The 27,492-nt window shown below is 38.9% G+C and overlaps 1 protein-coding gene across 2 annotated transcripts; it reads right to left on the reverse strand.

Annotated features, from left to right (window-relative positions):
• Window positions 1-595: 595 nt before the first annotated feature.
• arhgef37 (Rho guanine nucleotide exchange factor (GEF) 37) lies at window positions 596-26,950 on the reverse strand. 2 transcript variants are annotated; one of them, XM_059346658.1, is made up of 17 exons: window positions 26,833-26,950; window positions 24,961-25,061; window positions 21,653-21,841; window positions 21,183-21,294; window positions 17,690-18,194; window positions 14,812-14,941; window positions 13,672-13,819; window positions 13,296-13,495; window positions 12,946-13,076; window positions 12,057-12,161; window positions 11,306-11,419; window positions 10,860-11,029; window positions 10,288-10,435; window positions 10,040-10,168; window positions 7,377-7,572; window positions 6,106-6,275; window positions 596-2,683 (listed from the first exon to the last, which is right to left on the reverse strand). In XM_059346658.1, the coding sequence occupies exons 5-17, from the start codon at window positions 18,182-18,184 to the stop codon at window positions 2,465-2,467; spliced, it is 2,355 nt and encodes a 784-aa protein (XP_059202641.1). In that variant the 5' UTR covers window positions 18,185-18,194; window positions 21,183-21,294; window positions 21,653-21,841; window positions 24,961-25,061; window positions 26,833-26,950; the 3' UTR covers window positions 596-2,464. The 2 variants fall into 2 exon arrangements, with proteins under 2 accessions (XP_059202641.1, XP_059202642.1); XM_059346659.1 differs by lacking the exon at window positions 26,833-26,950 and having other exon boundaries at window positions 24,961-25,104.
• Window positions 26,951-27,492: the final 542 nt, after the last annotated feature.

Below are 27,492 nucleotides of genomic sequence, written 5' to 3' on the forward strand. Positions count from 1 at the left end.
TTCCAGGTAAGTGGCACAAATACTTGCTCAGCTGTGATTTGAGCATTAAGAAAAGGGGATGAGGCTTATTTTTATTTACCTTGATAAAAAAGTTGACAATGCATCTTACTTTCTGTCCCTTTTCCAACATGGTGTGTCTACATTAGCAGTTGGTGCAGATTAGTCTTTCTGGTCTTTTCCATTATTGCTGATATTATTTTTTTTTTGTTTGTTTTGTTTTGTTTGCTTATTAGTTTGTCAGGCATGGGATAGATCAAATTATAATGGGTCGACCAATGACTGATATTCAAGTGGACATCAGAATCATTTCAACATTAGATAATATTTTTGCTGTAAGTATGTACAACATGCCTATCAAACTAATGGCCACAAAGACTCAAGATTAAAAGGCTACATTTGCAGGATTAGAAGAAAAAATAAACTTAAAGAGATAGGAATGATGTTTTGTGATGTTTCAGTGAGTCGCCTGCTTCCAATAACACACAGAGTTAAATGCATAGAAGCAAAATGTTTAGAAAAGACACTTTCTTTGCCTCCACATCAAATAGAGAAGTAAAAGCACTGAAGCCATGACACGTTTCTTTTGCAGAATGTCTTCTCTTGTCATTCAGCTCTGTGTACTCTGTGTCAATCAGATACTGAATTGGCAAACATTTGCTAAACTGACAAAAACAACTTAAATTCTTTTGTAGCTAAATGTTTTCACAGTCCATCCAACTTGAAGAAATGCCACAGGGAGACACGACTTGCATTCACCGAACAGTATCCATAGCAACAAGCATCATCAGGTGCCTCTGATTACAGAAGTCTGTCGCTTCAGTCCTGTCTGTACTTCTTTATATCCATGATTAAAACCTTTTTAAGCAAGAAACTTCAAGGAGCAATTTAGTCTCCTAGTGTAATAGGAACTGGGAGAATGAAAGCACACGTTGCCTTTACAGATACAGGAGTGAAAGAAGGAAGAGAAGAGTGAATTTAAATCAGCTTATGGTTAGAGTGGGGGGAAAAAAGGAGACAAAATAGACCTTCAGACTAACAGGAAAACTATGTGCCGGGTCGCCTGGCTGCCTGACTGCTACTCCTCTTCACATCTTTTTTCCATTTTCCCTCCAACTCTTTCACTTCTTCTCCCTGGATGAATTCCTTCCTGTGTCTTTACTACTTTTATACACCTCATCCTCTCTCTCTCTCTCTCTCTCCATCTTTCCATCGCTCTCCTACTTGGCCCTGGAGGCATTTTACATTTACATCACATTACATAGTCTGAGATGATGAGAGCGCTGTGTACCTGTCAGTCTCGATACAGTAGAGCTCCTGCCTCCAGGTGAGGAGGAGGAGACTCAACACACACACATTCACACATGCACACACTCACCTGTCATCCTAATTCCATATCAAACAGATGCACACACACACAGTTTGCTCTCTGTGTTGCAGTTAGCTTGCTAACACACGGACGCTCTAATGAGAACATGCGGTCCATCATTCAATTCAAGTGTCCTTTTGTCCTGCTGCCGACAGCCAATGCACCTTCAAAACTATTTTCTCCATCTTCTCTGGTGCTTTGTAAAAATGACCATGAAAAGATTTGCAGTGCAACTTGAAGATTGTCCGTCAGTCTTTAAATGCAGTTATATTCAATTTTAGCAAGCATCTGTCCTGCCAAAGTGCTCATGAGCAAGACACAATATAACTACCAGCACCAGTTCCTTCATTTTTTCCAGTGTGTCACATATATCAGCACTAGTGAGATAAAGCGTTCTGTGGGGTCTTGTCCACAGTAAAGCAGATACATCTTATAACACTGTTGATATACCGAAGGTTATCCTCACCCACTTGCTTATTTTTAGGTAGTTTTACAGGTTTACCTTCCACATTAAAACATCAAAACAACATTACAAATGTGTAAAAGCCTTCTGTCGCACACGTTCTAGCTGACTGGGTCGGCAGCTTCACGCTTTTTCTGCCAAGTGGCTTTCTGGCATTTTCACACTGTTGCACCGTCAAAGCAATTTTTGATGTCTAGCCAGAGTTTGGATGACATTAAAGTCAGATATTAGTGTTTTTAAAGCTCAGATGTATTTGCCCAAAATGGACTGCATCATCTCCATTTTGGAGAGAACTTTTGATAAGATATATTTAAGGTGTAGAGGTAAAAGGGTTCTTTTAAATGTAAGTCACAAAGACAAATGGAAAAAAGTCCATATGTAAAATTGAAAAAAAGTAGTTTTTGGCTTTTTTTACACTCTAACACTGTGAGCATTAAACTATTGTATTTGTCTCTTTAAAAACACTGATTCTGACATTGAAAATAAAAATAACTGATGGTCATTATGTAGAATAATGCTATAGTTTGAGAAGCAGGTGCACCTTCATTAGAAAAATACTGTTGTAAGCCTTCTAAAGACAGTTTTCGTAAATCCTGTCATGCTGTACATGCTACGGTTTTTCCTCTCCTTCCCTCCTAGCAGTAGGGCTGGTGCGTGCCAGGCGGCCCTGTCCCCATAGGCGTGATTGTGAGGTAGTTGGAGGGCACGTAGCCTCTCTTCCCACCTCTTGCCTCTACCAGACTCCACTCGGGGTTCCCTCGTTTGTCGTGCGCTTCCAGGACACGAACTGGCTCGCCGGCCCGAACAGAAACTTCATGGTTTCCTCTCGCTGTGAAGTCATATGCCGCTAACACCTGGAAGAGAGAATGCTGAGTCAAAAACAAGAGTAAAGGTTGGCCATGTTAGGTACTTTGTAAGGCTGTAGTGCTCATTCCATAGCCGAGAACAATTTGATAAGACGAAAATGTACAGTCAAGATTGTTACTCCGTGACCTTACTAGCAATAGAGGGGAAAGAATGTAACATTTGGCAAGGTGGCATCAGAGGAAAGGTCATGCACTTAGAAAGGTTTACCTTCTGTAAAGTGGCCACTTTAAGACATGTCAGGCTCAATTTGCCAGGCTTATCTCTACACGCTCACACTTTGCTCAGGTTTTATCTGTCTAGCTTGACCTTTTCGGCCTCAGCTCGTTAGGCTCAGCTCTGATTTGGGATGAATGCAAATGATAACATGTTAGTATGCCTGGAGTTGTCTTGCATGTTGATTATGGAATGTAAATAAGCTGATTTTTTGCATAAAACATTGTGCATGTTAACATACTCACAATTAGCATACTACGTTTGGATGAAAATGCATAGACCTGGTGTTAGAGCTCAGATAAATATAAATGTGGAATTAAAATGTAATTTTTATGAAATATTGACTTTTAGAAAAATATTCTCATCATACTAGGATACAATATCAAGCGATAATTCGACAAATTTCTGTTTATATTCTTTAATTGTTTAAATGAATAATTCAGAGAAAACTCTAATCAAAAACTACATTTAGTACTTGATGTTTTTGTTTAGCACATTGAGTCTATTCTATTGAACCTTTTGGTGGCTGCAGACAAGATTTTACTGCACGTGTTGTACCCTGATGATATGACGTCATTAGAACCTGTGACTTCTCCTCTATTTATCCTCCTTCCCAAAATAAGGGCATGCATTATACACTGATGTGCAAAACTCTCAACACACCGCTCTAAGAAATGAGCATTACGTGTGAATGCATGCACACAGGTACAAATGTGAACACACACGGACTCTAACAGAACCACAAATCATTGTAATATTCTCCGAAAAGGTTAAGCCCACTAGTTATGTCTTGACAAATCCCATTTCACCACACACACACACACACACACACACACACACACAGAAGATTCTTGCAGAAGGCCTCCTAATGAGTATGTGTTGGTATGACAGAGTGCGCAGCAGAGCTAATAGCTGAGTTTAGTCGGCTGCTCGGTGTCATTAACAAACCCTTCACCTCAGCTCACCTATCAGCTACGACATTCGCTCTGCCCTGACGGTCTACACTAATTAGCATTTAATTAGCATTTCGCCTGGCAGAGAAAAACTGTAAAAAAGTAAAGTGACTATGGCTATCGGCTGCAGAGAGACTCATGTTGTAGGAGCTGGGAGAATCTTCACTGAAGCTATGTGATGGCAAGAGTTGAAAGTAGCTAAATGGCACCTCTCTGTGTTGATATATGGTCATGTCAACATGATGGGGCCACAAATGTGAAGATGAGAGTTAACTGCCTGCATGTTCACAGAAGCCAGACAGGATTTTTTAAATCATGTTATTGTTTGTTATAGTCTCTATAGTGTCACACGCTGCAGAGAAAATTGCAGCTAAGGTGAATTTGGTGCCTGAATTGAAAAGTGAAACCAAAGCCGAAGGTGCCTTAAATCTGCATTCTTTCTTATTGCCAGTAGGGGGCGACTAAACTGGTTACATAAATAAGTCAGATTGTATATTAGGAAATTATTTGACCCTACCCTCTCACTTGAATCATTACCTCAGTAAACATTCTCATGAGTTACATTGATAGATGAGTTTATCATCTCAATTGCTAGTTTCAGGTCCTCTTCAAGAAAACATGATGTTCATTTGATAAATTATGGTCCAATTTAGAGCATAATAGATGATTGTATGCTTTTATTTCGTATGTTAAAATTAGAATCCCAATTAATATCACAGTCGACATGAATTATGGACGCACCTTGCTAAGTGAAACTCAGAAATCAAGATGGTGATGACCAAAATGCCTTACTCGCAACTTCAAAACAGAATTTCACAAACTGATGGTTGATGTCACGCTGGCTACCTCCACTTTTTTTATACAGTCGATGTTCCGCTCTGTAAAGGCTGACAATGATATATCATCTCTACTTTCCTCAACTACTAACATTAGAAGTTTCTGAAATGTGCACATAGCTCTCAACAGAAAATGTGTTGTCGTTTGCTGTCAACAATGAACAGAGAAGCTCGGATTGACACACAGAGGTAGCGTGACTTCATTCTCTGGTCCCTGCCGGTCACACTTTTACTCCACTACATCTTTACATAGTAAATAGTTATATGCTAAATTAATGTTATGAATGTCTGGTACAACCCCTTTGAATTTAGTGTGGATGAAAGAACATAAAGAGGTGACAAAGTGCTTTTTAAAATTCGTAACAGTATTAAAAGAGCTGCAGAGTGAATATGTTGCGTATGGTTTGTGTATGAGCAGACTCAGGGTCACAAGGGATGATGGGGAGGAGGGGGCATGACAAACTGCCTTCTATAAGGTCACTGGAGCAATCACTCACTTTAACAGGAAGTGTGGGGAAATATCAAGCACACACACACACATATGATCTCCAACACATTTATGCTTTCTCATCCACTCACCTAAATCTCCCTCTTTCCCATGTACACACCCACATAAACCATCACAAATTTACAAGCCCCGACACTCCCCTCTCACACTCATATGTCTCGCAAATGTAAATCAATCTCACAACATACACACACACATATAGAGGAACATGCTCTATCTCAGCCTGCAGGACTGCATAAATTAACTCTCAACCCTTCACACAGTAACCCACTTACAAGGTTAAACAGCCAATTATCGACCTCTCCATTAATAACACGTGCACACACACATCATGCATGCACACATAAACTCCAGTGTGCCCTCTTCTACATATGGGTGCACACATGATTACACTTCCACATGGCTGGATATACAAGGATTCACAACCACACACATTCAGACGTGACAGATTGATGATTCTGCAGCAGAACGCTGTCACATCGATCAATTAAAGCTTCAGACGCACACACACTCTCTCTCTGTAATTAAGGAAATTAGCACACACACACTCACAGTTTGGAGTCTGATGTCAGATAATTTAGCAGCAACCTGAGGTAGATGTTTCAACCAGGCTCTTTCTCATGTTTAAGTTTATGTGTCTAGTACTAACGAGGCCATAACAAATGCCGATTGTTGCATTAGCTAAGAAAATATTAATGTTGAAATATTTTAATTTCACTTTTCAATAGGGTGGCGCTAATATGATCTATGAATCTTAAATCATTAATGAGCTATGCATTAAGAGGGTTCAGAGAAAATCTTCATTAATATGCAGATTCATGCAGCACAGTTGGACTCTGGGTAGCAAGTGTGAAGCATCCATCATTAAAAGTGAATTAATCAATCAATCAATCACTTACCTGGAAGCACGGCTGGCTCATGACTGTCAGGGGCCGGACCTCTGGGGTGTAGGAGTGTCTTCTGATTTCCGTCACACCAGCAGGCAGGGTCAGGTGTGGCGAAGGGGGCGGGTCCTCTGTTGGCTGGTGATAACGAATCAGCTTAGAGGAAGGAGCGTACCCTCGTCTGCCTGTACGGAACATACACCGATAACAGAGGAATTTTCCATGTAAAAATTGTGCAAAAAGTGTCACCTATGTATCATATATTAGGGCTGCAACTACCAGTTGTCCATTGATACCATTTGTACCATTGATCTGCTTTGTGTTTTGATTGTTTGGTCTACAAAATGTCAGAAAATAGTGAAAAATGGCTGTGACATTTTCCAGGGCCTCAGCTGACATCTTCAAATTGCTTGTTTTCCAAAATCCAAAAGGTATTATTGAACAGTATCATGAAGGACTTTGAAAAGGTTTTTCACAATTGAGAAGATGACAACAGTGGATTTTAGCATTGTGCTTAAAAATATGACTTAAATGTAAAAATGTTATTTGTAAAATTTAGTCAGTAACACATCTTAGGATAATGTTTTTGTCGTAGCTTGTATGTAACCTTTTTAAACAGTGGTAGAGGTATTTTATTTTGGAATAGTCCTATAAGCTGCTATCTTTCTCAGCTCAGCTTCCTGTTTCACCAGGAGAGACTGATCTCTGGTGGTGATGCTGTGCACTACAATACATCACTTGATAAATAATCTCTATCAGTTTGATATACAGACTGAGAGAGGAGAATCTGTATTTTTGATCGGTTTGAAAATGATACTGTCTGGATTTATAAATACCCTGTTAACTGTGATACAGCTAATGCCAAAAACTGTCAAATTCATCAGTTACTTTCTAATCTATGATCAAATTTGTGCCTGGCTTACTCTACTATACTAAACACTACTGTGTCTGTGTTTTATTGCTATTTAATTGCATTAAAAACAAACACCCAAAAGAGGGCGCCAACAAGCTGCATCTCAGAAAAGCTGCACTGTATGAGAATATTTTCAGTAGCAGTATCTGTAGTGTGAGTCATTCCTGGGTTTCCAGCTACTAAGCATTTTATCAAATGTAAATTAGACACTGGAGGTTATTGTTCTTATTCTGGAACATAAACATACCAGTACAGCCAAAACTGTCTCGTTGACAAGGGAGAACGTGATCTAAGTGACAAAGATTAGGACAGAAAATATTTCTGTTGATTAACACTTTTACCAATAACACAGAGGAAGGATATTGGTTCTTACCTCCTGCATCAACCAGCCATCTTCTCTTGTCTCCGCGGCTGTCTGCCTCACTGATAATGGCCACCAGCTCGCCTCTGGCCAGGTTTAGGTCCAGGTCCCGGCTACCAACCACCGTCCCCATCACCTGGTAGATCTTTCCAGAACCGTGCTTATCCATTAGCTGCTTCAAACGGCGCTGAGAGGACGGACTCAGAGGCTGAGAGAAAAAAACAGAAGAGAATGTAGAGAGAAATGTGAGGAAAATGATTATTAATTAGACCTGACACATGTATAAATGACAAGATAGGACTGAAGAAAATAGAAAATGGACAATGTAGTAACACAGAAGAAATGAATCCAATGTTACCAACAACTACCTATTCATGAAAGTGTTTGGTTGCTGACAAGCATGAGCAATTTGTACAGTTTAAACCAACTATTTTAATGGCAGAGTCTTCACATTAGCATCATAAATACTATTAAATGATTAGCTTATTGTCAGAATTACTAAAGGGTTGTTATCATTTAAAAAATCAAAATTAAACACAAAATTAATTGTGGGATTCATGGCAGGACACATGTCCTACTTGACAGCTTGAAAAAAACAATAAACGTTTCCTGTAAGTGATTATGTGAACATACCGGGAAGTGATTAAGAAAGCTGCAGTTCAAGAAAAACTACATACAGAACCACCATTAGTGACTGATTTGTAGTAAAATAGCATATAATATTCATGGGTGAGGTTCAAATTCTAATCAGAAGACAATACATAAATGCATGATTAGATCTCACATTGCCTAATAAGGGAGTGACCACAATAGTTAACAACAACGATGACAGGTGTCATGTGCTGAAAATCACGTGATATATAGTCTACAGCTGAATGCCACACAATGAGAACACGTCAATAGACAATGAATAAAAAGATTTGTAGTTTCACATGAATGACGTCAAGCTGCAGAAAAGAATCACTTGACTTGGCACATTCTTCAGCTTGTACAACATGTTTGACGGTGATGAAGAGTCACCTGTCAGAAGTTGTTAAAATCTATTCCAAAGTTATTATTATCACATAAAGTAAAACATGACATGACTGTATAACCTGCTCTTTCAGTGTGTTAGTGAGGTGTCTTTCCTAGCAGGTTTAAAGAATGTGAACAAGTTAAAGACATCTGGCAAGAATTTGGTCATTACTTTTAATGCATTTGGTTATAACCTGAAGTTAATATTGGACTTTAATATTGGACAACTGGGGACCATGAATGTCTTAATTTTTTTATGGTAACCCATCTTTGTGATGCTGATATATTTCACTCTACTGCTGCTCACTACTGTTAGCTTAGTTAAAATCATCCTTATACACTTTAGAGTTAAATTGAATGGTTTTTTTTTAGTTTTAAAACCAAACTCAAAATAATTCAATACAGATTTTTTTTCCAGACCATACTGGAGGCTTTCTCTCTACATGGAAGTACAACAGATAATAGGAGTTTGTTTTTGTTTTTTTTAAACAGTAACCTAAATGTGTAAATGTGTAATGATAGCAGGTTTTTACAAATGTATATTTTGGAGACTTTATAAATACATATTTAAGAAAAATGTTATGGTGTTTACTGCCTGATAATTGTAGAAGGCAGATTTATAAATAGAGTGTAATTCTGGTTGGACTGGAAGACATTGTGGACTGTGAGGTAAGAGCTAAGAGCTTCCAGGATATTTTTGAACAACCTCTGCCTTCTCAAAGAACTGACACCTGTGGTAACTGGTTCTACTGGGGTGATGACGTGGCTACACTGGTCTGAAGTAAACATCACTATACTTAGACATTACCTACAGCTATTTTAACAACAGATGAGTCAAGTGACTCCTTCTACTCATACATACACATTCTGGTCTTTATTTTTCAATGTGCATTACAAACTATATGGTCTCTTTAAGTAGCTACCAGTGTCAGTAAGTTTATAAGCAGTTGTTAAAATCACAAACATAAGAGTTCCATAAAGTAGTGTCTTATGTTGAGTAACTTTCAACCAGGACATTGTGTCCTTCACCTTCTATGACATCTTTCTATTGTTTATGTATTGTTGTGTAAATGTTTTCAACCAAACGTGCCAATTAAGCAGCTCAAGTTTCTTGTGCACCTGTTGTGTCTGTGATGTGAAGGTCAGGTGTCCAATGACAGATCGTTGTGCTGACTGTTGTCTTAATGATAGTTATTTTATGGTTTGTTGTTCACCAGATGGGCTACACGGTGGTGTAGTGGTTAGCGCTCCCCGTGTCAGCGTGGGTTCCCACCGGGTACTCCAGCTTCCTCCCACAGTCCAAAAACATGCACTTAGGTTTAATTGGGGACTCTAAATTGCCCGTAGGTGTGAATGAGAATGTGATTGTCTATCTCTATGTGTCAGCCCTGCGATAGTCTGGCGTCCTGTCCAGGGTGTACCCTGCCTCTCACCCAATGACAGCTGGGATCGGCTCCAGCCCCCGCGACCCGATTGCGGACAAGCGGTTAATGGTAATGAATGAATGAATGAATGTTCACCAGATCCGTTTTACAAAAAATAGACCTGGGTTGCAGAGAGTTAATGAAGTAAGTTACGCATAAACTCACAAGTTGTCCCATAATCAGCAACAACCCAACAAAACCGACAACAACAACTACTTCACCTCCATCTGTACCCACCTGGACGAAGGGAGCATTGAGTGTGTCCTCCACACTTCGACACAAAGTCTCCAGCCTCCTCGCACCTTCCAGGACTTCAGTCTCCGCCCACTCCCAGAAGGTACGGGGGTTGAGAGAGCTGTGAGGGAGCTGGAACAAGAAATTAAACGTTGGTTAGTGGACTGGAAGAAATTGTTAGAAAATGTTTCTCTTTTTTCCTGCTCTACTTTATAATCTGTGTAGAGAACACTTCATACATATGAGTCTACCTGTTGTGCAAAGCTCTGGAACAGCTGCTCCATGTCTGAGGCGAGGTCTTTATGTAGGCAGCTGAACGTCCCCAACATGCTCCAGATCATCTGCAGAGCCAGACCATTAAACTGAGGAAGCTCATTGAGGAGCAACGTGTTCATTGTCCTGTGAGGAGAGAAGAGGTTGACATAATTTGACATCAGCGATACCCCAAATTATCTATGTAATTAAAGTTAAATCCTTTCATTGGACAGCCTCACCCTCATCTCAACATCACTTACACAGTGTGTAATGATGTAGACTGTGATAATTCAAAGGAGGAGGCTGTGAAAAAAAAAGCTACTGTTTAATTTGACACTGGCTCAGACAGCCTGGACTCAAATGGGTGAAAATATTCAACAGCAGTATTGAAGTGGATCTCGTTCTACATAAATGGGTGGATAAAACTGGTGGCCAAACCATAAAAAAAGCTTATAATTCAGGCAAATGAAAAGAACGCCCTCTTCAAACCACATTGGAATTTGGGTATATGCAACAGACTTTTCACACATATTTCCAGCCTGTCATTTTTTAAGAGCTTTCTCTGTACCTGTACGTGTTTGCCACAGCCTGTTCCTCGTAGCTCAGAGTGGATTTGGCTTCTATCAATTCATAGTCGAGCAGTTTGTCCAGCCTTTTCCTGATCAGGTTCCTCGGGCCCGCCAGGAGGTCACGGAGGGCACACAGTGGCTTGTGGATTAACGTCCTCATCCTCTTCTCCTACATGGAAGTATAGATGATGCTCATTATCAGATAGATACTGTGCAGGTTAATACATCAATAATCTCAGACTGGCAGGTCCAATCTTCAAAAGGATTAGACAGGTGATAGTTGAGTAGTTGAGGATTGAGTGCCCATAGTTTTTATTTTTTTTAATGTAGTTAATAATGAAGCAAATATAGTTCTAGTATTTCTTTACTTTGGTAATTTTGCTTTAAGGTATGTAAAGAATTTGAATACTTCTGGTATGTGGAGGAAAATGTCAGGTAGACTCACAAATGTAGGAAGAATCCACTGTCTGAGAGCAGTAGTGATCTCCTTGTAGCAAATAGGAGCTTTCTCTCCGTCCATATCCAAGTCAAACTCCTCAGTTTTGCAGGCCAAGAACCCCTGAAAATCAACAAAGAAGAAGAAGCTGTCAAACCCTGCTGCCCCATTTTGATTGAAAAGATTGAAGGATTATCATATTCAAATGTGTTTTTTGTTTTGTTTTCAAGGTTCAATATGGATGCCGGGTCTAATTAGAGGTTGTTCAGAAATGTTGCTTTGTGGATATAAAAGAAAATGACAAATTATCCCAGCAAGAGGAACACTAGCATGGCCTGCGAAAGAAACTGGCCTTGTATAAGCAGGAAAATGTGAAAAGAAAGAGGATACAGTGCTGATCCTTGTTGGTTGGGAATAGAAGGAGGAAAAAAGCTGTTTCAACATGGATAATTTTAGTGTGGAAAGGTACACAGAAACTCATGTGTTCCTTTGACCTCAGGGACTTCAGGGGCCTCTGAGTTTACACAGCGTGACTCATAAACACATGGCGACATGTTCAAAAATAACTACAGTTATGTACCACTTATTCCACTTCTCCACTGGTGAGTTTTTGGATGGGCTGGTGCAATCCAATATGGGGAAATTAGTAAAAATATGCATTCTCTTCACCCAGGTGCTCTTAAGCTAGACACTAAACCCCCAAGCACCCTCACCTATAATTATCCATTCGTTAGCATAATGTTAACCAACTGCAGCTTACCTGTAAGTGGTGCAGGTATGTCTCCACGTTCTCAAGGAGCTGCAGAATCCCATGCTCCAAAACATAAAAGAAACCTTCCAGGGCGTCAAACTCTTCATCCACCAACTGAAGCACAACACACAGAGAGACATATGTTTGGCAGAAACGGAAACAAAAAGTATTTTATTCCATCAGGACTTTGATTTTGCGGGTTCAAAATACAAGGTCACGTTTACTCATTTTTTCACATCCATACTTTTTTAAAAACATTTTAAATCACCAAGTTATAGCAAATAGCTTCAAATGGCAGGTGTATGTACAGACAACTGTTTTTTTTTTTAGAGCAACAATGTGTGATTCCTTTGTTGTACATGTTCTACATATATACAATGCAGCTGCAACCTCTATGAGAAGTGTAAAAAGATCTATATAGAAAAGGCAAAGTAGGAAGTGTAATTCCATTAGCGTCGATTAAAAATGAAGCCATGGAAGACATGTGAGCATGCTCATGATTGTGAAATATTTGATCAAACCAACACTGACAAGTATAACCATAGTAACCAAGTGTAGCAGGCCAGAGCAAACAACAGGTTCAATAAAAGATCATTTAATATGTTTTCTCTGCAGCTAAAAGCCTGATTACTCATTAACCACTGCATTGCAGCTGGAGGAAGGTTGTCTTCTGTGAGATTATCAATGGCTCAGAAGCCTTGATGAGTAACCTTCAGGCATTAGCACCATGAAACATAACTGGAACATATTGCTTCTTTGAATGTCTAATGCCTGAAGAGGCAACAATCGGTCAAGGTTAGTTACAGAACAGCATCCTGGTGTTGTTTGGGATCCTGTGTTACTGAAGGACACTTCAGCAGGGTGTTATCTAACGAGGGTCATTAAAGTTGTATCCTACCTTAGGTGCTATTCCAGTCTCATGTTTGATTTGCTGGCTGAGCCTTGCTGTCTTCTTTGCGATGCTGTGGGTGTTGAGGCGGTTGATCTTATCCTTGATGCTCAGAGTTTCTGTCTTCTTGTATTTGTCAGCTACAATCATAATTAGAAGGACAGTTAATTTAGAGTACAGGACTAGTCCTCCCATGAAACTATGACTCTAAACAATATATTTACTGTGTTGGGTGCTCTTCAACCCACATAGCTTTATAGAAGCACTACTGCTTTCCTCTACTTGTTGTGCTACATAAGGAATTTTATTTTCTGTTATCGGATTACATTATTATACTGGACTTGATGAACAGGTCTCACCAACTTCTCTGAAGCGTTTGTACTCATTGATGCGACAGTTCAAGGCGATGGAAGTGTGAGCCGTCTGCTCCAGAAGTGCATACGCTGGGTGAGTTGTATCAGTGTGTTTCTGGATGGTCTGCAGGAGGAGGGGGTAACGGGCGATCCGCTGCACCGGCATCACCAAGAAGAAACTCAGAGAGGTGGCGTTTACTTCAGGCCTGGGGAGATAAATTGCGACAATAAACATCCATAACTTCAAGACTAAAATCAACCACCATTATATGTTAGGTCTATTGTTTTTGTAGTTGTTGATAGCTGTTGAGTTATTATGATTTAGGAAGCATTAAATATAGTATGTCCCAGTGTGAAACAACAGAAAATGACAGAAACCTACGCTGAGGTTTTGATGACTCTGACAATGTCGTTCCAGAGCGTCTCCTTCTGCTTGTAGTTGTTCTCCACCACTGTAACTTGGGAGTAGTTGGCCAGGTATTCCTTATAGGCTGCCTCAATGTCTGAAGACAGGCTGAGGAACGAATCACCTGTTAGGGAGGAAAAACATATTTACTTTTTTACATATACAAATCTAGCACCAAGCACAACACTGGGGTAAGGTATAATTCAGTTTTTGTTTAAGTTAAGTAATCAGTACTGTGACGACCCTGATAGCTGTGAGTCTGTCTCCTTTAACCTTGCATTACTCTGTCTCCAGTTGATGCAGCCTGATCAGGAGCACCTGGGCCCGGTGCTCCACAGGAAATAAAAGGCCCAGCTTCCTGGAGCTCTCTCTCTCTCTGCCCTGCTGACACCAGCAGTCCTGTTGCTATTTTGTTATAGTTTTGTTTGCTGTTTATTTGTGCATCACAACACCACATCCACATTTACACACATCCACATGCACACTACTGATGTTACTGATTTTCACACCTCATACTTGTATTTAGTTTACTTTTTATATATACTTTTGGAAATAAACCAACGTAATTATTGGCATCTTGTCTCTTCCCGGTTTTTGTCATGGCCTAGAGCCAGGTTTATGACAGTACAAATGAGAAAGAAAAGTCATCATGCTCATCATTCATTAAGGGCCAGACAGCCTTCACCTCTTCAACTGTCACTTCTTACATGTTGCTTTTCACATGTGCAACTACAGTGCTATGTAGTGGACATTTCCAGGTTCAGCTATTTAACAACTGCTACGGTGAGTTTACATTGAATTGGAGATGCACCCATCACCCCATGCAGAGATCTTAGCTGAGACCTATTTCATTGGTGTGAACGTGTTAAGTTTCTCACATGAATGTGAAAACCACCTCTGACAACAAGACGTTCAAAGGTTTGATTTGTTTCCTGTCAATAAGTGGATCAGAGCCCTTAGCTAAGAAGAGAAAACCTCAGTGAAACCAGCAACTTCCTACGACTTCCTGGCACAAAGCTAAATAAGCCAAAAGTCATGACAAAGGTAACAAAGGCAACCCCAGTCAATGAGACAGGACATTGGAAACTGAAAAATGAGAGAAGTTTAATCCCTTACAGAGCGTTTCCAAGAAGTTAGGGTCTCCAGGCTGAACTCGCTTCTGGTCCAGCAGGCTGAGGAGTCGACTGGACACGTCAATCACTTCCTCTATGTAGAGAAACATGCTGTCCAGGTTGGCTGGGGGAGGCTGCAGTGGGACAGACATACAGAAAGACATGATTCATTTCATGGGCTACGAATTTATTTAAAAATGTTCCAGATATGTACATGCAACCACAACCACAGTCCATATCCCTTCAACTTTTAAAAGTTTTGTTGAACTATGAAACACACTGAATCCAAGGAATTACATATTAAAGTTAGAACACTTATTTCCAACATTTCGTATGTTAAAGACAAATATACATAAAACGTAAAAAAACATCCGTACACGTTTAACCAAAAAAACAAATATCAAAGCACCTTAATTTATTAAGACATATTGATGGAACAAATAAAATTAGTTAGATAAGTGACAACAGGTTCTGTATGGTAGCTTTTATATAGGTTGATTCCCTACTTCCCAACATAAAGCTCAACTGTCACCACTACATGTCATAGTGTTATTAGCATCAGCATCGTGTCCCTTTCACAATGTTTAAAGTAAAAAGTAAAATGTATTCACATTTTCTAATGTCAAGTCTATCTTATGCATGTCTGCACTCCCTTGCAAGACAAATACTAATGCACATCTGATAAAGAGTGTTTTGTTGAGCTTCATTCTATTCTAATGAGGGAACAGTGGGCACTGCTGGAAGACTGAACAATGTGCACATTGCCACAGAAAACAAACCAGCAACTTTCCTGTCTCACAATGGCTCCATTCACTCACATATTTATTCTTTTTCTCTGTGCAGCCGTCCATCACTGTGGCGCTTCCCTCAGTCTGTCCCCTGCTATCCTTCCTCCATCCATCATATTGTGTTACCAATATTGCTTCTACCATGTTCAACGCTTTCTTTAATTTCCACACGTGTTTTTCAATTTTACATTGAACAATGCCACATAACACAGACAAACCTTCCTAATGTCTATCTCATCAGCTGTCCCTCTATTCACCAGGTAGTCTCCTTCCTTTAACAGGTCATCAGCCCCTAATTTTGCCCTTCCACTCCCCCTTTATATTTTCATTTAATTTTCTGTCCCTTTATCTAGTGTCCCTCTGTGCCATTTTCATTTTCATTTTCACCGTCATCCACAGCGCAGTACTTCAGGCCTATAAAGCCTGATTCCATTATATTTTATGAGGCCTTGTTTCATTATCGTGGTGATAATAAATGGTTATTTAGTGTTAATAAGCAATACCTCAGACGTAATGAAAAGCAGATGATAATAAACCACAGAGCAGCCTCTGCATTACAGTTCTGCTGGATGCTGCAGTGCCAAGGCAGCATGTAGTGATTACTTATCTAATTAAAGGAACAATCAACAGTCCTACAATAAAAATTCAAGATACAAAACTAGGGAATATCTTAAACCTGCTCTAAAATTAATTTGCAGATAATTTGCCGATCTTTTAATACAGGAACTTGGAGTCCTTCACTTAGCAAAATCACACTCCACATTTTTTTCTGTATGTTATGTTTATGTCTTTATGCTACGTTAAATTGAAATATAATACCACTAAACTTAACCCAGGTTACCAGTTCGATCAGTGTTCAAAAGAAATCAAGAACAGCAATTATCCAGAAAAACATCAGTTTAGGTAAATTATATTTGTGATGCTAAATTAGGTATTGTTATCACTGTACACTAGGAGACTTGTGCAGTTACTACATGCCTTGGTTACAGAATCCACTCATCATTTACTGGTACATTGCCATTATAAATGTGAGAAACTTACTTGATTTGTTTGTTTTTATGTCCATTCTTTATTTTATTTTCTGATATTATATACCATCTACAATGTAATGTATGATTGTCTTGTTTTTTGTGCGGATCCAAGGACAAATAGTTGTTAATAGTTGATAAAATACAATAAAATAAATATTTAAATACATAAATAAAATCATATGGGCTGAAGTTAAGAATGCATCTGTGTCCTCAAGATTCAATACTGCAATCATACTGTCAAATATTTAACTTAATACCTAACCTCTCAAAGTATGGTGTGTTTAGTGAGTTTATACAGCATCTGATGATGAGTGAACTAAAGGACTGTGAGAGCAATTCATCAGGGAAATTTTGCAGATGCAATGTAATAAAATCCTGTACTGTAACAGCACCACAGCAACAATCAGACATTGTGAGGAAATATGTTTTTTGAGTTCCTGCCACTTTGAAACATACTCTGCATGCAATCAATCGCTTGTTAACAACTAACAACACAAGTCATTCAAAGACCTCCACTTTACTTGCAAGACTTGATGGAAATGTTCCACTATTTTCCACAGATGTAACGGTCCCAGGCACAATAATTCACGGATTAAATTATACTAAAAACAACAGCAGCCATAATTGGTAGTTTTCATTTTTCCATAACATAATACAGGGATGGGCAACTTAAATGCTGGAGGGGGCCACAATTTTTCATCGACACTACCACAGGGCCACATAGGACCGTGGACTTAACCAGAAATGATAAAAACTTAAATTTTAAATATGTTTACAGTGCAGTAACTTAACATATTTCATGCTCAAATGCATGTTCAACAGTAAAAATAGGAATACAAAAGGTTTGAAGCAAATAAAAAATAACCACTTACTGTGATTTCTTTTTTTTTTCAGTGTAAGAACAGCAGACTTAATTGCAAGAAGTAATTTTAACACTGCACTTTTAAGATTTCATGCTCAAATGCATGTAGTTGTACTGAGGGCCACTGCAAGTGAGGGTGCAGGCCAGTTGCCCATCCATAACATAATACAAAGCCTCAACACTTCAAACTTTCATACATACCTGTAGTGTCTTCAGGTTACTCCTGATGGTCACGGTGCTAATTTGCAGCATTCGAAGGTAATTCCTCTCAGACTGGACCATCTCCTCGATGGCCAGCATCTGTCTCTGTGCTGCCCTTTCTTTAGCTGCAGCTTCCTCCTCCTCATGCTTCTTTTTGGCCTCTTCTGCCTCCTCTGCCAACCGCTCTTCTGATGTTGAGCTCTCCTCTGAGAAACTGTCCTGTGATGACAGTTTTACTTTTGTTTCCATGGTGGAAGTGTTTGTATCCGCAAGTTCTAAGTCCTCAGCTGGTGCCTCTACAAACACAGACACATATGACTCCTCCTCTGTGCTGAAAGTCTCTTCTCCAAATTGATCCGTGGTTTCTTCTTTTTCCTGGAGCTTCTCTTTCTTGGCGACCTTCTCTACAGCTCCAAGAGGAGATAGACCTGATGAGGCCGGTTTAGGGAGAGGCAGTGTGAATGAGGAAGGCTGAAGCCTTCTGGGCACCTCCATGTTGAAATCACTGTCAAAGAGAAACACTGTTTAGACTGTGTGTTTTTATATTTTGTATGTTCAAATTAAATGTTTTCATAAGAAATAGTTTCTTACGATTCTTCAAAGTCGCCACTAAACATCTCTCCGATATTATAAAAGCATTTAATTTATATTTAAAAGCTTAGCCTATATAGAGTTGAGTTTGTATATAGTTTGTATGAGTTTGTATATAATGATGCAGCTGGTTTCTAATTTGGATAGCAGTTTTCTACTAGTAAGCGCCGCTAGTAAGTTTTCTCCCATTATTGAATGTCTGAGTTAATCAATGTAAAGTGCAACCACTGCATGGTGTCAGATGTCCTCGTTCCAGTGTGGAGCAGATGGACCACACTGGATGTACCCTAATATTGACAAGGACTGGCTGCTCAAAATGAAACAATCAAATGAGAAAATATATTAGTATCTCAGTCATCTAATTGGTGTGAGATATTATCTTGAATGAGGTGGTTTAGCACCAAACATAGCATGTCAAGTTAAAATAGATGGCTGGTAATTAAAGAGACTGCACAGGTTTGTCAAAACTTGAAGAAAAAAATGTAAAAACAAAATAATTCACACTTGACTTGTTTTGTTTGATGGAATGAGATATGAACATAGACTGTAAAAATATGAATGAACAGTGGCTTTAATTTGGGAATATGAGTTCAAACAATCAGCAGCAGCAAGAGGAACAGGGTTTCTGTTCAATTCTTCACCAACATTTTGTCATTGCCTTTCTACACCCTTCCACCACGTTATATGGAAATCAGGCCAGTAGTTTTTTCATAATCCGGCTGACAAACAAACCGAATTGTAAATGTAATCTGCTTGGCGGAGGTTTTTAATTAAAGACAGCTGGCATGCTGTTGTAGACATTCAGTATTACATAACAACCTATTCAGTTTAAAGACCCATTTGTCTGCATCCAGAGCAGTGACTGCTTTCATGGACAAACACAGCATGTATGTAGTATAAAATGAGATATTTTTTTTACCCTCTGTGATTCACAGATCACAAAAGTGAGGAAAGAGTTTGCTTAATGTTTTTATAAACATCTGGTGCCTGGTAAATCTTCCACATGAAAATTCCTAAAATTTCAAAGCAGATAATGGAGCATTCCAGATTTTGATTCTGGGCTTATTGCCTGGAAGTGAAGCGCACTCATATCAATGATGTCATATCAAGGTGAACTCCACAAACCTGCAGACAGCAGCAGAGCTGCAGCTGGGATGGCTTTGTTTATATTGTTTACTTCATACCAACATGCAGAGAGAGGAGATGTATTGTCATGGACCCTCTGAGCTGGAACACCACGTGTTGGCCCACCGGGAGGCTGGCAAGCCTCTTATAGAGCGACTAATGCTGCCACCGCTGTGACAATTAGCCATTACATGGGTCGGCTGAATAGTCTTCTGCGGCTTTAAAGGACAGACTCTAATTTTTATTTTTGACTCAGTGATTAAATTATAGTGTATGTGAGGAGTTACTCATAACGACATAGGCAACTGGGCTCAGAGTTTCTTCCATGCATCATAGCCTAGGGTTGGGCACTTTTCAATACTAGTACTGGTATGATACCCGAGTTTCAATAAATGTATCATCATTTACATTGAGTATTATAACCTTGTTTGTCTACATTGTGGTCTTTATACTTATATTTGTACTATTCTACGGACACATATCAGTCTGTACCAAAATACTAGAGGATCAATAATTTGCCCTACTAGTCTCACACTGTATAACCATCTATTACCATGGTGCACCATTGCATTATTAAAAATCGAACTGCACCCTGCTACATGAATTCACACAATAAAACTTTCATGTTATTTTGCATTTCACTGTCTGTTTGAATTAATTAACTTCCTGATGTTCCTAAACTGGGCCACTAAATGAGAAACTGATAAATATACAACCTTGTTTGTAAATTGACAATAAAAAACTTTGAACCTTGTAATTTTATCCTGCAAAAATGTCAAAAAAATTACTCCTCTACTTTACTTGGTTAAAGCCAGTTCACAAAGTGAATCAAAAATATGTTACTGAAAAATGATTCACTTTTATTTAATACACTTTTCTTTATTTTAAAGTTAGTGTTTCTTTAAGCTACGGTTGCTAATAAATTAACAGCTGTCTCATACAACAGAGCTGCATTATATCATACCATCATAATATTCAGTCTTTGATTTAGAGAAGTGTTAAATCACTTTAACTCAAGGCTGCAGTATGTGGTTGTATTTGCTTATAGTGAGAGGTGTTTTTTCCACACAACAGATTTTCACTTCATTATCTGCATGGCTACACTGAGTGGCACTGTAGTTTTTAGGTGTCCACCATGTGAACATCACTTTTAAAACAGGTTATTGTGTCTGTGGGCCTTTATTTGATCTAATCCTACCTCACAGATTTATCTTACCCGTCCAACAAAGGGTTCAGTGCTTTAGCAGCATATGGTGACCCAGAGAACAACAAAAGCTGGGTGTCAAACCTCAAACCTTTTTAGCACTGGCAAAACAATCTGCAGCAATAAAGCTGACAGTGAGTACATGCTTGCTTTAATAGTAAGTAATAATTTGCCTTTTAGGTAAAGTTCTTAATGGCTTAGACATGCTTGATCATTTATAAACTTTGACTTCTTTTTTAAATGAAAATTAGCTTATTGGATATGTTTAGAACTCTAAAAAATAAAGTACTTTATAGTTTCAAGTGAGATTATTAGTCATTACTAAAACCTAGGTATATATTTGCAGTACTTGTACAAAACAAAACAATTATGGCTCACAAAAATATGACTTAAACTCACAACCTGACGCAAAAACTTCCATTACTACCAAAACAAGGAGCTCTAGGCTAAGACATTTGCTGCCCACAAGCAGAACCAAAAGCACAGCAAACTCTCCACCATCCTAACAATACTGGTGTGCAATAGTGACAGAGTATCATTAACAACATTTACATGACATAAATCTATCATTACCTTGTGCAGAATCCTTGATTCAGCTGTGGTGAACCTCAAGCTCCCCTCTCTCTCCGTCTTGTTTTGCTCTCTGTCCCAGCTGAAGTAGAAATCTGCTGCAGAGGAGACGCTGCTGCATTGAAACACACACACACACACACACACACACTGGTGTAACTTTCTCCAGTGACTAACACACAGCGGGCTGCTGCTGGGCCTCATGTGGCAGGAGTGTATGAGTGTATATTCACAAGTGTGTGTGTGAGAGAGGAAAACACAGTGTATAAGTGTGTGAGGAAAGGGGGGATGGGAGTGGAAAGGAGGGTGGGCCGGTTATTTTGTAGGGGAAAAAGAGGGGAGGGGGAGGAAAGGGTGGCCACACACACACACACACACACACACACACTCACTAACACACACACACACACACTCATGCTGCTGAATAAGCTGATTGACTGCAGCAGCTGGTGGGAAGAGGAAGTGGCACTCACCCAGGCAGAAGCTGATTGGCTAAAAATCTTCACAATGGCGTAAAGGACCAATCAGAGACGATTCATGAAACACTGCACGGACCAATGAAGACAGAGTGTTGAAGTGATTGAAGTTTTCCTCTCACAGAAAACAAAAGCAACGTGGGACGTCCCATCCTCTTCCAATTGCAAAGGGATTGTCTGGATTTTCTGGTGGAAGGTAACAAAAAGAGATTTAAAGCTCACTCCTTTGGATTTTTTCAGCCGGAAGTAAAAGATTTATGGTTGGAGTTTATTCCCACAATTAAACAAACAGTTAAAGAAGGTGCATGCCTGTCTGCCAAGCAGCTACTATTTACCACAAAGAAATGTAAGAGCACGGCAGAGCCAAACACTTTCTTTCAACATTAAAGAGTGAGATTCCACTGAAGGTTTCCAACTGTGCAAATGCCAGTTTTTAATTGGAGACACTTGTGACAACACAATGGAGAGAATTTCACTTGTAGAGGTAGAAATATTTTTTAAAAATGCACCTGAACAAGACTAGGTGTCTACAGAAACGCTACAGGCTTTGTGACACTGTACTTAGACACAGCAGTGCATTGCTTGGCTGGAGTGTCAGTTTCACAGGCATTTGGACATAAACATGATGGTGCTATGGAAGGTTAAAGGATAAGTTACACTTTATCACAAGTACATGCATGTCTATAACAAATTTCATGGCAATCCATCCAATAGTTGTTGAAACACTTCACTAAAAAACAAATAAAAAGATCATTAAAGTCATTGTGCTTCATTGTAAAAAAAATGTTGATTAGACATTCAGATATTAAAATAGATAAGTTCACACTTTGACCTCTGGATGGAAGTAGATGAAAAGTCAAGGGGCCATTGAAGTTATTAAAATTCATCCTCAGGGCACCATGAATCACTGTACCAAATATCATCTATGGCAATCTATCACCTATAGATAAAAGTGATGGGCAGACAAAGCTTAGCATAAATGTGGCTGAAAACTCAACACCAACAGTTTTTACTGGAAGTAATTCCTCCCAAGATCAATCTGTCATCTCCCACAATAAACCTTCCTTCCACACAGGAAATCTATTGTTTGGTAGAGTGCAGACAGGAGATGTTGCCGCAAATCCAGAAAATAACAAGGTGGAGTTTTAATACCGACAGGATGCAATCATAACTTCTTTTATTTTTACATTTGTTAAGACTTTAGATGTTTTATTAGGAGATGAAAAGAAAAAAATAATATTCTGTTTCAAAGACATATAAGTGTGTTGAATGAAGTATGTTTTCAATATTCTACTATACTCCACACCTTTAGAATATTCAATAGAACATTTGTTCAAAAATAATGAGCCAAACACAGGCTCAAATGGCCATCATACTACGGGTACGTGACTATGTGACCTGAGAGTAATTAGAATAAGATGTTAGCATGAACCCTTAGACAATGAAGGGATTCACTGCAGTCAGACTTGATGAGTCTGGAATGAGGAAGGCAGAATGGAACAGGCTAATCTGTATGATTGGTATGTCAGGGAGGAATGCTGCAGTACGGGATTCTTTTATCAGCTGACTTATGTTAACCTGATGACAAGTTAAGGTGTGCTGCAGTACAAGTAAAGCACAGAAGGCTTATGTAAAGTGACAACACACTTCAGGCATTAATCAGACTCTCTGCAGTGACCAATGAGAGCAGACATTTTTCTCATGGTCAAAACCTGCCTTTCCAAAAATGCTCCATTTCTAGAAAGCACTCAGCTCACTCACAGCTCAAGCTTCTGTTATTGATAATACAGCCAATAAATTGGCCAGGCTGAAAATACTGTTACTGTCTCAACTATGCTTAAAACACGTAGTGTCTAGTGCTTCAAGGACTATGGAGCTTTGATTAAACAGTTAGTAGAGTGAATTACGTCATAGCTGGAGTGGGAAGGTGATTCAAGTAATAAAGAGCAAGGTGAAAGAAGAGTCAGAGCTGGGTGGAGTGATGATTTAGTAAGAAAGCTAAATGTGGAACCATGTTTGGTGTAACTGCAGGGTTGGCCCAGTTTCTGGCAAGCATGTCATCACGTAAAGACAGAGCTTGAACGTGGTAGTGTGCTAAAAGGGGAATTATTTTGTCCAAGGGAAAAGGGATTGGAGTGAATCAATGTTTCTACATTAAAGTGTCATCTTGAGGGACCATGTTATAAACACAGTAGTGTCAAAAAGTAAGTCTGTTTCAAAAAGCTACAAATGAATCAGTGGGCTCCAGTCCCTACTTTTCCCTCAAAAGATCTTTGTCCATGCTGAAAGACACCTGATTTGAATGATTTCAATGAAACTATTATATGACATTCTTTGATATCAGACATGTCAGACAGACAGGGCCACTGTGGGACAATAGGGACACAAAATAATCAAGATCATTATCAATATGTCAGAGATAACTGATGTAACATGCACGTTTTGGACGTCACTTACTTCCTGCATCAGTACAGAGTATTATCTGGAAGTTCCAAAGTGAGTTAATAACCTGTATTAAGGTCTTTCAGCTGCAGGCTCAGTGACAAACAGCTGAGGAAAGATGACATGACTGAAAATGAAAGCTGTGATGATCACATCCTGTCTGCTCTGTCAGCAATAAACACTGTCCTTGTCAAAGTTACTGCAGCATTACCCACAGTGAGTGAGGGATTATTTTAGGATGACTGTGAGTGACAGCAGATTAAGGGTGCAATCACAACTTCACTTTGCTTCTTTTGGTCTGAACCATAGTGGTTAACATGGTCTCATTTGGCTTGTTTAGTTTCCACACTGTACTGTGTGAGTCATGGACTCACAAGCAGCTTGAGTATTGGAGTTTTGTTAACCTCCCTTCCCACTGGGGAGAGATACTGGCAGAGAAAAGTGTTGAAGCAATTTCACTGAATGAAAATAACTGAAGGCTGCACTGTGATATAGTCAGTTTATTCTAATGCATGCTGAAGGATAAGCAACATCTGCCAGTTAAACCTTGATTTTAAAGACATTAAATAAGCATCCTGTCCTAAAACAAATGTGTTGCAGAAGAAAAAAATCAAGAAAAGACACAAGCTAGTCAAGCAAGATGGAAGAAGTTATGCAGGATGTACAAGAACAGAGTAAAGAAAGGTTAACATAACTTCACAAATGGAGTGGAAAAAAACTTGTTCTGAGTCAAGCTAATTGGATGTTTAGCTTTTTTCAAATTGGACCCCTAATGACTTAACTACGGAAGAGAATGATAAAGAAGGTATGGTGGATGGGGCCCATAATGGTTATTATAATAAACTTATAAATTTAAGTATTACCTCTGTACATTAGGTATTTTTTTCTCAGTGTATATCCACTCTGGACACCAGAAGCAGCGGAAGGAAAAGCAAACATGATGGTAACCTTGGCTTCCTAATCACTGGGGAACAGAGATAAACAAATTCAGACAGTCTAAACATCATTGTTAACATCAGTACGCTATGTGCCAAGTCTCAAGAAACAGCCATCTCTCATGAGGCTTTAGCTGACCTTCCTGTCTGTCACATTTTGCTCTAAATCATTCCAATTAATGGAGAGGTGTAAATTAGCTTCACTTGACATATTATTACATTCAGATTCCACAGATAGCAAGGCATAAAGATGACACACTACATTAAAATTGATTTTGGAAACTGGAAATAGACGTTTATGGTTGACTACACACATGAAATGCATTTAATAGAATTCATATGTACTCAATTGACTCACGCAGAGGTTTACGTGAAAATATGTGCACACATTCCTGACAATCATAACTCCATGTGCAACAGGTGGACAACACATTTCAAAAATGTAATTTTCACCCTCAAGAAACCCCTTTTGTAAATGAAAAGTGTCCTCCACAAAAAATAGCCTGTCCACGATTACACTGCACCTTAGTTTGTCGTTTTTTCTTTTATTAAGACTTCATCTGTTAGCATAGCGTTATCTATAGGGGTGTTATGTCCTTACTGGTTTCCACACTACTGGTGCCCGTACTGGCGTGTGCAGCTGTGTTTTGCCTAGGTTAGCAGATTCGTTACATATTTAATAAACATTTAACTGGCGATTTCCAGGTCGCATCTCCATCTACTGTGGATAATATTGTTTTATAAGTGAAAACTACATCACAGCCATCTATACATAAAAAGAAAGCATGAAAATATAATGTTTACAAGATCGGACAGAGCTGGATTTGAATTCACTACGACACAATTTAATTGTTCATGAACCATCACCTCTACAGTCATGGAAAAAATGATTAGACCACCTTGTTTTCTTCCATTCCTTGTTCATTTTAATACCTGGTTCAACTAAAGGTACATTTGTTTGGACAAATATAACAATAACAACAGAAGTAGTTCATAAAAGTTAAATTGAAGGGCTGATATCTAGACATTTTCCATGTTTGTATTGATAATAACCAAAATAATTATGAATAAAACCATGGTAAATGTCTAAATAACATATAATGTTAACAACAAAAATAGCTGATAAGAGTTTAATTTAAGAGCTGATATCTAGACATTTAACATGGTTTTATTCATAATTATTTTGGTTATGATCAATACAAACATGTAAAATGTCTAGATATCTCTTCAATTTAACTTTTATGAACTAATTCTGTTGTTATTATTATATTTGTCCAAACAAATGTACCTTTAGTTGTACCAGACATTAAAATGAACAAGAAAGCAAGGTGAAAACAATGTAGTCTAATCATTTTTTCCATGACTGTATGTGTTTATTAAATATGTGACGAATCTACTAAATGAGGCAGAAAACAGCTGCAGACACCAGTACGAGAACCAGTTAGTGGTGAAACCAGTAAGGACATAACAGGTACATAACAGGGGCAATAAATGACAATACATGACAGCATTTTCTTGTTTTGATTTCATTATGAGTAAGAGGACAGGTGGGCGGCAACCAATCAAGACGATACACTACGGTAATTTTGTAGAGATTTAAGCCTTTTCTTCACTAACACTTTCGTTAGACACGGCTAAAATAGGACTTTTGACGCTGAACCAACAATATCGTTAGCAACCTGCCGCAGAGCGGGATAAACAGGCAAACCCCTTGTTTGGGGGGGAAATGCGGTGTGTCTGCAGCCATGTGTTTGGATGAAGGCAGGAGGGAATGACAGAGAAATGTAATGAAATGTTTACCTTGGTGTCACCGTCCTGTCGTCCCGTCTCTAATCCCGCTGTGACGTCCTGAGCTCTCTCTGCCTTTCTGACATTGAACTCTCGTTCACCTGTTGTCATGTCAGCAGCCTGTCACCTCGCGACAACTACAGGCGAACACGGCGTCCGGTCACTGCTTTATAAAATAAAAGCCTTAAAGCCGCAGCATCCGTGTTAATTTCAGAGTAAAAGCCGAACAGCACACTTTCTGCTCATGAATTTAACCTATGAATTTAACCCTCTGGAGTCACCAAAAGCGCCAAAGCATGACTTCTTCATCACATCAGACTTAAAAATAATAAATAAATAAAGCCCTACTGTAAATGTACCTCTAGAGTTCTGACTGTAAACTCCATGAGGCCAGTTTCAGTTTGATGATGATATACCAAATAAAACAAGGTCAAATATATTTTGTATAAAATTATAGAACTGGATGTAACCCTCTTATATGTTATATTTGCTACCTTTGTTCACATTTCCAACATTTCAAATTCTTTATTGAGCATGATAGTGTTTTGAAAGTTTAAAAAAGGATTCAAAATCACATTTTATGTTGGACTAAAGGACTAAAAAAGACACAAATTGACCAAAAAAGACACAAAAGGACTAAAAAAGACAAAAATGACCAAAAACAGACACAAA

Source organism: Centropristis striata, chromosome 12, assembly GCF_030273125.1.
Source record: "Centropristis striata isolate RG_2023a ecotype Rhode Island chromosome 12, C.striata_1.0, whole genome shotgun sequence".
In the NCBI taxonomy this organism is placed as follows: domain Eukaryota; kingdom Metazoa; phylum Chordata; class Actinopteri; order Perciformes; family Serranidae; genus Centropristis; species Centropristis striata.